Consider the following 10,560-nt stretch of genomic DNA (forward strand, 5'->3'; position numbering starts at 1 on the left):
GCTTCACCTCCTGGGTCTCTCCTGGGAGCATTCAGCATATGCCCCTCCGTGCGCTTCCCACAGCGAGTCCGCCCAGGCGGGGTCCCGGGAAGCCAAAGGGTTCTGCACCCCCACTTCACAGTCAGACGTGACTCTCAGCCAGCCAGTAACACAGAGGTTTATTAGATGACAGGAACATGGTCTAAAACAGAGCTTGTCGGTCCAGCGAACGGGACCCCTCCGCCGGGTCCATTCTGGGGCCCAGCCAGGCAGACCCCTGTCTGCCCTCCCTTCCAGTCCCCAGCTAACTTCAAACTCCAACCCCCGTCCAGCCCCTCCTCCTCTGGGCTTTGTCTCTTTTCCAGGCCAGGAGGTCACCTGATCTCTTTGTTCTCCAACACCTTCAGTTGGCACCTTTGCAGAGGAGGGGCCCAGGCCATCAGTTGCCAGGAGACAGAGTGTCGGGCATTTATGTACACTGTCCCTTTCCTCTGCAGCAACCATACACCCTTATCCCACCACCTAGATACTTAAGAACTGCATTGGGGAAACTGAGGAAAACATTAAGAACAGTCCCACTTCGTCACACAGGGATAACCCACAGGCTTGGCCCTCGTGCAGCCCCCCGCGGCCCCTGGGTGTGACTCAGACGGGGGAGCACGGGGAGCAAGTGGCCCCTGGTGCCCACAGCCCCAGCTGGAGGCGGCGCCAGGGCCGGGGCAGCGTGTCCCTCTGCCCCCCACGTCCATTCTGCTTGGGGCTGGGGGGCTGCTCGGGAAATCAGAGCCAGGGCCCCACAATGCACAGCCGCCGCTGCCCCTGCGTGGGTGCCCATGAACTGCCGCCAGGGCCCTGGGACCTCTGATGGCTGGGGTCAGAGGTCAGCGTTGCAAGGTGATTACAATAATCCCAGCCAGGGGGCCAAACCTGGAGACCGTCTCTTTGGCCCGGCTGTCACGGAGTGGGGGGGAGTCAGGGCCCTGGGATTCACCGGGACTCTCAAACGGAAGGTTTATTGGACAATAGGAACGCAGTCTAAAATAATGACAGGTTTCAGAGTGGCAGCCGTGTTAGTCTGTATCCGCAAAAAGAACCTGAGTCCTTGTTAGTCTCCAAGGTGCCACAAGTACTCCTGTGCTTTTTGCATGTAGGTACAACCAGGACCCCTCAATCAAGTCCTTTTGGGGGGTTCAGGGAGCTTGGGGTTCCCTGCGTTGCACCACCCAGCCCAAACTGACACTAACAACTCCTCCAGCAGCTCTCTCCCCCCTCCCCCTGCTCCTCCTCTCCTTTGTCCCGTCTCCGGGGCAGGTGTCACTTCTCCCACCCCCCTCTTGGCTCAGGCGTGGAGTGGGGAAGGCTCCCTTGCGGGACGGGACACGCTGGCAGCCTCAGCTGGGGGAAGACACGGTCTCTCTCCCAGTGCCATTGGCAGAGCACCCATCTCTGCAGCATCTGGGCTGCCAGGGCCGGCTTTAGGCCAATTCAACCAATTCCCCTGAATCGGCCCCCGCCCCTAAGAGGGCCCTGCACCCAAGCCCCGGTACGGCGTACCAGCAAGAGCTGGTGTGCTGTACCCAGGCGGCCCGGCTTCCCCAGGGGGCAATTTAAAGGGCCTGGGGCTCCCAGCAGGGGCTGAAGCCCCAGGCCCTTTAAATTGTCACCATAGCCCCACTGCTGGAGCCCTGGGGTAGGGCTGCGAGGCTCTGGGGGCTATTTAAAAAGTCCAGGGCTCCCGTTGCTTCTACTGCCCAGGCCCTTTAAATAGCTGCTGGAGCCCCGCCACTTCCCCAGGGCTCCTGCGGCTATTTAAAGGGCCGGGGCAGTGGAAGCAGAGGAGCCCCAGGCCCTTTAAATAGCCCCCGAGCCGCGGGCTGCTGCTGCTACCCCGGTGGGGGAGGGAGGAGGAGGGGGCACTTACCGTGCAGGGTGGGCTGTACCCGCACCCTCTGCCGGCACCAGCCCCGGACCCCCTGCCCTGTCTCCAGCCAGCCCCGCACCCCCTGCCCTGCCTCCAGCCCCACACCCCCTGCCCTGCCCGCACCAGCCCCTGTCTCCAGCCACCCCCGCACCTCTTGCCCTGCCTCCAGCCAGCTCCATGTCCACTGGTGCCCTGCAGTACCCAGGGCAGTAACCCTGCACACCTGCTTCAATGAGGGGGGCAGGGAGCAGCTGGGACCCACACATGTGCACACCCTAGGGTGACCAGACAGCAAGTGTGAAAAATCGGGACAGGGGGTGGGGGTAATAGGATCCTATATAAGAAAAAGACCCCAAAATCGGGACTGTCCCTATAAAATCGGGACATCTGGTCACCCTAACACACCCCCAGGGAGTGGTGGGGACCCACACATGTGAAACGGAGCTCATTTCTAGTTCAGGCCCATCTTTTTAGAAAAGAACTTTAGGTAGGGTTAACATACATCCTTATTTTCCCGGACATGTCAGGCTTTTTGGTTCTTAAATCGCCGTCCAGGAAAATACAGACGTATGATAACCCCATTGGTACAAAAAATACATACTGTGGCACATCTCTTAAATCAGAACTTTTTATAGGGAATCGGTTGCTAAGAAATGAAAGGCTTTTTTTTACATTTTTTTTTAAGTCATCCCTGCCGGGGCCCCACCGAAAATGTTCGAATTGGGCCCCGCACTTCCTAAAGCCGGCCCTGTGGGCTGCCCCAGCCCTCAGGACACCTCCTGCCCCACGGCCCTGGCCTTGGGATTCCCCCTTTGCCAGCAAACGCTGCTCCTTCTCCGTGACACTCCCAGGGGGCACGAAGTCCCGGCTGCAGAGCGTGGGCCGGGCGGGGGTGAGACCGCGGGGAGGGCTGGCTGTCCATTCACCCCCCTGCCCCAGGCAGCTGGGCCTTTAAGAGTCTGGGTTCCAGATAAAAGGAGCTTTGCAGGGGGGTGGGCCCTACTCTGGGAAGATGGCTGCAGCTGAGATGGTGAGTTGCACCATGGGTGCCTGGCTGCTCTGAGTCCCACCTGGAGCAGCTCCTCCTGGGCACTTGTGTGGAGCCAGGCCCTGGCTCTGAAGTGTTCCAGGGAGACCCCGAGCAGCCTGTTTAAAGTGCCCCATTGTGGGGGTGGCAGGGAGGGGGCCAGGATCTGGGGTGGGCTGGTGTTCCCGCCCTGGTGCTGGGAGGGTCCCAGCTGCTGCAGTTGTGTGTGACTCTGCCGGAGGCCTGGGCAGGCTGCTCCCTGCCGCGTGCTCTGCCCAGGGCTGTGCCAGCCCCTGGTTAAATGGTCTCAGGTGGCTGCAGGCAGGGCCATGGCACCAGTGTGGCTGGGCAGGCTCGGCCCCATGTCCCCTGGGGGAGAGGGGCAATGGCTTAACCCTCTAGCCCTGGGGCAGGCTCTGACTGGGGGCACGTCCCAGCCCTGCAGCGGCAGGGCTGGGGGGCAGCAGAGGGAGGTGGGGGGCTGAGGCTGTGGAGGAGACCGCAAGCAGCAACCTCTGCAGCACTGCGAAGTGACAGAGTCCCTGTGCCCCGCGGTGCTGCCAGTGCACGGGGCAGGCTGGGTCCCGGGGAGGCTGCAGAACAGCTCTGGGTGCTGGAGGCCTGGAGCCTGGTTCCTGCCCTGGGGCCTCCGTGGGCAGGTCCCGAGCCAGGGAGTCCCTGTCTCAGGGCACGTGGGGCCCTGGCAGCCATGTTGTTAGTCTCTGGCCATGGGGCTGGAGCGCTCTGCACCCAGTGCTTGTGCGGCTGGAGCTGGGGTGAGGCTGGCTTGGTTACTCACGGGGCTCTGCTCGCCCCCCTCTGGGGTCCCCTCGAAGCCGTCCCTGCCCTCCAGAGTCTGCCGCGCCGTGTGTCCTGCCCTGCGCCTTACGCCAGTGTGTGGCAGGGGGGCGCTCTGCACAGGCGAGAGGAGCAGAGGCGGCGAAAGGCACGAAGGGAGGCGCTCGCTGCCGAGATCTTGGACAAGCACCCCCTGCAGAACAGGTACCGTCCGGGCTGGGGGGGCTGCACCTTGTGTGGGGGGGGAGCTCCCCTGGCACCCCCTTTATTCCTGCCTGCTGCTCCCCACCCCGCCTGGGTCTCTCCTCAAGCCGCTCTGTGCTGCTTGCCCAGGTGCTGTGGTGAAACACCCACCCTGGGGCTAGGCTGGTGAGATGCCCGCGGGTGCCCTGCCCCACGGGGGCGCTGTGGGCCTGTGGTGTTTGGCCATAGCCGCAGGGCAGAGCGAGAGGCAGAGGTGGCTCTGATTGCCAGGTGAGCCCCCCCTCAGAGACCCCCAGCTTTGGGGAAAGGCCACGTTGGGTTCTGGACTTCAGAGGGGTCATGGAGTCTGATCATCCAGTCTGACCCCATGTGTCACCGGCCCCTCCGCGTCCTCCCCCCCTCCACTCCCCAACCGACAGGAGACCAGAATCTCCCACCTCACAGCAGGCTGGATGGGGTGGGACAAGGGGCACCGGGGGGGCGGGGGAGATGGACGAGGGGCACTGGGGTGGGGAGGTGGGGGATGGATGAGGGGCACCAGGGGCTGAGCCCTGCAATGGCAGGGAGAGGGTTAAGTGAGACACCCCCAGATAATCCTGGTGAGTGACCTGCACCCTGTGCTGCAGAGGGAGGTGACCCCCCCGCCCAAGGGCACTGCCCGTCTGACCTGCGGAAATTCCTTCCTGACCCCACCCCTGGTGACCAGTCAAAGCCTGGGTGGGTCAGAGCAGCCAGCCAAGCAGAGCCCTTGTGATGTGGGTTGGGGGGACAGACCTGTCAGTGAAGGGGGGCGACTTGGGTTTGGTTATATTGGCTGGGGGAGCTGGTAGAGTGGGAGGTGGCAGAGGGCTGCCTGGCTGGGTGGCCAGAGATCGTGTGTGGCAGGGGGCTGGCTGAGGGTGTGGCAGGGCTGGGTGGGCACAGGGTGTGTGGTGATGGGGTTTGCTCTCGGCTGTGTGGGCCTGGAGGGGCTGGGTGACCGGGGGGGGGGGGGGGGGGGGGGGGGGGGGGGGGGGGGGGATGCAGGGTGTGTGTGTAGGGGGGTGTTTGATGTCTGCTCTCGGCTGCGTGTGGCTCTAACCTGCCCTGCCCCCCCCCCTCCAGGTGGGCTCTTTGGTTCTTCAAAAATGACAAGAGCCAGACATGGCAGGCGAACCTGCGCCTGGTGACCAAGTTCAGCACCGCGGAGGATTTCTGGGCGTGAGTTCCCCTGGGTCCCTGCTGGCGGGGGTGGGGGCGCTTCAACTTCTGCAGAGGGATCTTGGGGGCTCGCCCGCCCGAGGGGGGCGACGGCAGGAGGGACTGGCTGCAGGCACGGGCATGGGGCAGCTGGCGCGTGTCCCGGGGGGGCTAGCCCAGGAGTCAGGACTGGCCTCCGCCCCGGTGCCTGCATGGGGACTTCGCTCCCGTCTGTGCCCAGGCCCCGGGGCTTGGCAGAGGAGTTGGGTTCAGTGTCTCTGACCTGTGGGGGGAGGATGTTCACTCCGCTGGGCCCCAGGTGGTGTGTGTGTGGAGGGGGGTCCCAGGGGCTTTGGGGGGGCTGCTGCACCAGGTTCGTCTGTCCAGCCACTAACCCGCTCTCTCCGCGCCGGCGCCGAGCAGGCTCTACGGCCACATCCAGCTAGCCAGCAAGCTGACGTCGGGCTGCGACTACTCCCTCTTCAAGGTAGGGCTCTGCCCCCCCCCCCCCCGGCAGTGCCCAGCCTCGCAGCCAGGGGACACCCGGGGGGGGGAGCTCGCTGGGTCCGTCTGTGTGCCAGGGCCCAGTCGGAGGGATCCCGCCCGGCTGCCCACGGGGGGTGAGACAAGCCGAGGGGCAGCGTGATGCCGGGGGAGGGGCTGTCGGGCAGGCTGAGGGTGACTTTGGGGCAGGCTGGCTGCTGCCTGCGCCCCTTGACTCGGCACCTCCCTGGCCCAGGACGGGATCGAGCCCATGTGGGAAGACAACCGGAACAAGCGGGGCGGGCGCTGGCTCATCACACTGGCCAAGCAGCAGAGGCACACGGAGCTGGACCGCTTCTGGCTGGAGACGGTGAGTGCGAGTCGCACCCCTGCAGCCTGAGCTCCCCTTGTGCCCCATCCCGCAGCCCCCAGGCTCTGCCCTGCCCCTGGCCCTGCTGCCCCTCTGCGCAAGGGGGGCTGGATACCGGGCACAGCCTCCCCCGGTGGGGCAGGAATCCTCGGCAGCTCCTCATGGTCAGCCCTTCAGGGCCTCCCGGGTCCGGCGCGCCCGGCTTCTCCCAGGGGGGCCTACGGGGCTGCCGGGTTGAGCCAGCAGCTCCCTCCTTGCCATGGGGCAGAGTAACAGCTCCTCAAGGGCACCGCGCTGCCCCGCCTGGGGAGTGGGTGCTGCAGACCCATGGTGACCCAGGGGCCTTGCCCCCCGCACAGCTGCTGTGCCTGATTGGCGAGACATTCAGCCCCTACAGCGAGGACGTCTGCGGGGCCGTCATCAACATCCGGGCCAAGGGAGACAAGATCGCCGTCTGGACCCGAGAGGCGGAGAACCGGGAGGGGGTCACCCACATTGGGTAACGTGGCTCCGAAGGCTCTGCTGGGGGGGGGGGGGGCGCCGTGTTCCCCAAACGCCCCTTGCTAGCCAGGCCATGGCCCCAGAGCCACGGTCCCAGAGCCACGGGACTCTGCAGGCCTGGCGCCGAGCTGGGCTCAGGCCCTGTTGCAGTGGCCACCGGGAGCTCCTTGCTGGCGCTGGGCAGGTGCTGTTCTGCATCAGTGCCTCTGGCTCCCCACGCTGGGAGCCGGCCCCTGGAGCAGGGCATGTGGCTGGCCGGTCTCCCGGGGCTGAGGGGGGCCCTGGAGTTGGGATTCCCGGGGGCTGTGGGGGTGGGGAGGGCAGAACTCAGGAGCGCTCGCGCTCTCTCTCTCCCCCCAGGCGGGTGTACAAGGAGCGCCTGGGGCTGTCCCACAAGGTGGTGATCGGGTACCAGGCCCACGCGGACACGGCCACCAAGAGCGGCTCCCTCACCAAGAACAAGTTTGTGGTGTGAGCGCCGGACTGGGCTCCTGGGACTGTGACGGCAGTGCCCCGCTGGGGGGGGCGTTGAGGCTGGGGCCTTCCCCTGAGGGGCTGGGCTGGCATGGCATGGGGGGGCTCTGCCTGCTGTGGGAAGCAAGATGTAAATTCCCACAATGCAAGTGCTGCATCCAAACACCGACTCTGTGTCTGCCTGGGGGGTGGGGTGGGGTGGGTCACTGCTGGGCCATGTGCCCCCGCCTGCCAGCTCCTGCAGAGGAGGCTCTGGGAATGCGGAGGGGGAGGGTGCATGTGGGCTCCAGCGCTGAAGACACCTGGGTAGATGCCTGGTGGTGCAGGTGCCCAGAGGGGAGGCTGGGCCCACCTGACATGGAGAGTGGCTGTGCCCCCAGCTCTGCCTGCGGGACTGGGGTCCAGCCCCCCTGCTGCTACCAGCCAGGTACCCCTTGCTGCAGCCCTGCCCAGGGGACAGCAGGGCCCCCCCACCCGCTCCTGAGCAGCCTGGCGCAGGGGGAGCTGCCCCACAGGGCTCCCCCTCTCTCGGCTTCCCGTGCAGGGGAGGGGCCCTACTCTGCATGGCTGGGACTGGAGTCACGCCAGGCTCCTGCTCCTTCAGGCTGTGGGAGGGGACAGAGCAACAGGGCCACCTCCCCCATGCCTGGCCCCGGCCTAGCCCTGGTGGTTCCCACGGGGTGCCAGGGGTGTGTGTCCCTGGCTGGGACGCGGGGGGTTGGCAGAGCACCCAGCTCCACTCCAGGCTCTGCAACAGGGGCACCTTGCTTGGCTCTGGACGGGCCCAGCCAGGCAGCCTGTCCCGTGCCGCCTCTGGGTAGTGCTGACCCAGCAGCTGCGTGGGCTGCCGGTGAGGAGCACACGACAGAGCTGCTTCCCCCCCGCCCCCCCCATGCCCCAGAAAGAGGCCTTGATGCCTGGCAGGGGTCGGGGGGGGCCCAGGGGTTCGGGGGGGGCGGGGGGGGGGGGGGGGGCAGCATGGGGGGGATCCCTCCAGGCCCCTGGTCCTGCCCTCCTGGAGGAGGGGAAAGCCGTGCCCAGCTGGGCTCCATGTGGGTGGAGCAGGTGGAAGGGGGGGGCTGCCTGTGGCGGAGGAGGGAGGCAGTGACTCAAGGGCCCAGCAGGCACAGGAGCGAGCCCCCCATTGTACCCCTGCCCAGGCTCTGGAGCACTGGCTGCCTGGCACAGCCCCCCTGTGTGGGCCATGGGGAGCAGCGTCCGTAGCTCCCCTGCGCCGGGCTCTGGGTGCTGATGGGCCAGTGCACAGGGCGTGTGTGTGGGAGGGTGTCGAGCCCCACCCAGCTGCCTGGGGAACAGTAGGGCTGAGCCGTCCAGTCGCCGCTTTCCCTGGGCAGGGGGGGGGGCGAGCGGCCTGCCCCCAGCTGCCGTTCCCGCCAGGGCCAGGCAGCAGCAGGGGCAGCGCTGACCTGTCTTGCAGCTTCTGGCTTTATTCAAAACGTCAGTGAAAGGAATGTCCCAGCCTAAGGCCTGCTCGGGTCTTTGCTCCTTGCCCTGTTGTGGCTCGTCGCCTGGTGCCACCGGGCCTGGGCAGCTCCGGCAGCGGGACACGGTGCAGCGCTGTTTTAAAGACCTTTCCTCAGCACTTCACAGCCGGTGCAGGGAGGGACGGATCCATACGGAGCAACACGAGCTCCCCGTATCTCCTGGGCAGCAGGGGCAGTGTCCCTGCACCGCTCAGCTGCCAGAGGGGCCTACGGCGAAGATAGCCGAGGGGTTGCGGGTCGGGAGTGAGGAGCAGCAGCAAAGGCGGGGGAAGTTTAGGGCTGGGATAAAAGGGGCTATGGGTCAGGATGGAGGGACTCCAGCTGAGCTGGGGGGGGGGGAGGAGAAAAGCAGCTGGGGCTGGTCTAGAAAGGGGGGCTGTGGGATGGGAGACCTCCTGGGGGGGGCAGATTATCCCCCTCTGCCCCTCGCGGGATTCCTACACCTTCCTCTGCAGTGTCCGCTGCACTGGGAGATGGGACTAGCTGCGTTTTGGCTCTAAACCCAGCTGGCAATTCCTACGTCCCAGGTGCTGCCCTGCCCCCTTCCCCTGTATCTCAAACCCTCCCAAGCCCCTGTCCCTGAGAGGCGGGGGAGGCTGGGCGTGTCGGAGTGTGGGGGGGAGACAAGGCCCTGCACCCCCGGCTTCCTGCGATTCACCAGGACTCTCAGCCAGCCAGTAAAGCAGGAGGTTTATTTAGACGACAGGAACACAGTCCAAGACAGGTCTTGCAGGTACAGACAACAGGACCCCTCTCAGTTAGGTCCATCTTGGGGTCCCAGGGGCACCACAGCCCCGTTGTGGGGGTCAGAGCCCTGTCTGGGCTCCCCTCCATTACACCAGCCAGCTCCTGAAACTCTCACTCTCTCCAGCGTCTCTCAATCAGCCTCCCCCCCAGCTCCTCCCGCAGCCTTTGTCCAGTTTCTGGGCAGAGGTGTCACCTGGCTCCAACCCCCTTCCTGGGTTCTCACGTTACATGCTCAGGTATTCTCCCTCAAGGCCAGTCTCCCACCCCCCAAGCAGACCGGCCCAGCCAACCTCCCCACTCAGCATTCAAAGGCTACATTAAGAACAGTCCCAGTTCGTGTCACTGGGGAAACTGAGGCCCTGAGCAGGTAACTCCGCACGGCAGTGGGGCTGCCTGGCCTCTCATGCACTAATGAAAGGGAGATTGGTAGAGTTGTCACGGATCCCAGGAGTGGCGCTATGCCCCAGCGTGTGAACATACTCCTGCACGAGCCCCTCCAGTGAGCCAGTCCCCCTGGGGTCCCACTCCTGCCTCGGGGTACCCCACGGCCTCCTGACAGCCCTCCTGCTTCCCTTGGGAGCTCTGCCCACCGTGTCTAGCTGAGACAGACCCTGGTACAGCCGTGTCCCCTCCACAGGGGTTAATGCCCTGGCCCCGTGTTCGCAGCCCCCCGCCCCCAGCGCTGTCACAGAACAGGGGTTAGCAGGCAGCCGTGCAGCACCAGCTCTGACGTTAGCCCAGAGCCAGGAGGGTCAAAGCAGGCCCAGCTGGTCAAGCTGCAATTCACCAGCCAACCTGGAACAAACCAGTTCTGGGCTCTCGCTGGCTTCCTTCCCTAGCCCGGTCGGTCCCAGCTGAGAGAGCCCCAAGCTTCTTCCAGAGCCTCCCCCAAGTCTCCTCCCACCTCCCAGCCCAGGCCTTTGTTCTCAAGCTGGGGGGGGCGAGAGCCCCAAGTCTCCTCCCTCCTCCCAGGCCTTTGTTCTCGAGCTGGGGTCTCCACTCAGCCGCTGTGGGGACTATTCAGTTGTCTCTCCAGACGCCTTGTTGACCTGGTGTCACACCTGGCTCAGTTGCAGCCAGTTCCTTAATGACTCTATTCATTCCACCTGGCCCTGGGGGTGACACAAACACACGTGTCTCTCTCAGGCTGCCCCTAGAGCAGCCTTAATCCTCCTGCCCCCCCCCCGCCCCCCCGCCATGCACAGTAGTGGGGAAAATGAGGCAAGTGCTAGATTCATAAACATATTACAAAAAAATTCCTGCTTTGTCACACCAAGTAACCCTTGTAATGATGCAGTTCTGGCGGGACCCAACTGACAGTGCCAATTCAGGACCAATTGCTTAAAACAGGGCAGTTACAGCCCTAGGCTGG

At 65.0% G+C, this 10,560-nt stretch overlaps 1 protein-coding gene across 1 annotated transcript; it reads left to right on the forward strand.

Moving 5' to 3' along the window:
* Positions 1 to 2,912: 2,912 nt before the first annotated feature.
* On the forward strand, positions 2,913 to 6,966 carry EIF4E1B (eukaryotic translation initiation factor 4E family member 1B). The gene is made up of 7 exons (XM_026659337.1): positions 2,913 to 2,930; positions 3,781 to 3,929; positions 5,034 to 5,129; positions 5,532 to 5,595; positions 5,848 to 5,961; positions 6,321 to 6,460; positions 6,823 to 6,966. The coding sequence occupies exons 1-7, from the start codon at positions 2,913 to 2,915 to the stop codon at positions 6,935 to 6,937; spliced, it is 696 nt and encodes a 231-aa protein (XP_026515122.1). The 3' UTR covers positions 6,938 to 6,966.
* The last annotated feature ends 3,594 nt before the right edge of the window (positions 6,967 to 10,560 follow it).

This window comes from Terrapene carolina, unplaced genomic scaffold, assembly GCF_002925995.2.
Source record: "Terrapene carolina triunguis isolate 2854851 unplaced genomic scaffold, T_m_triunguis-2.0 Scaffold629, whole genome shotgun sequence".
Lineage (NCBI taxonomy): Eukaryota > Metazoa > Chordata > Testudines > Emydidae > Terrapene > Terrapene triunguis.

Coding starts and splice junctions, on each gene's coding strand:
- EIF4E1B (XM_026659337.1), top strand. Junction 3,930..5,033: donor AAGCACCCCCTGCAGAACAG/GTACCGTCCGGG, acceptor CCCCCCCTCCAG/GTGGGCTCTTTGGTTCTTCA. Junction 5,962..6,320: donor ACCGCTTCTGGCTGGAGACG/GTGAGTGCGAGT, acceptor CCCCCCGCACAG/CTGCTGTGCCTGATTGGCGA.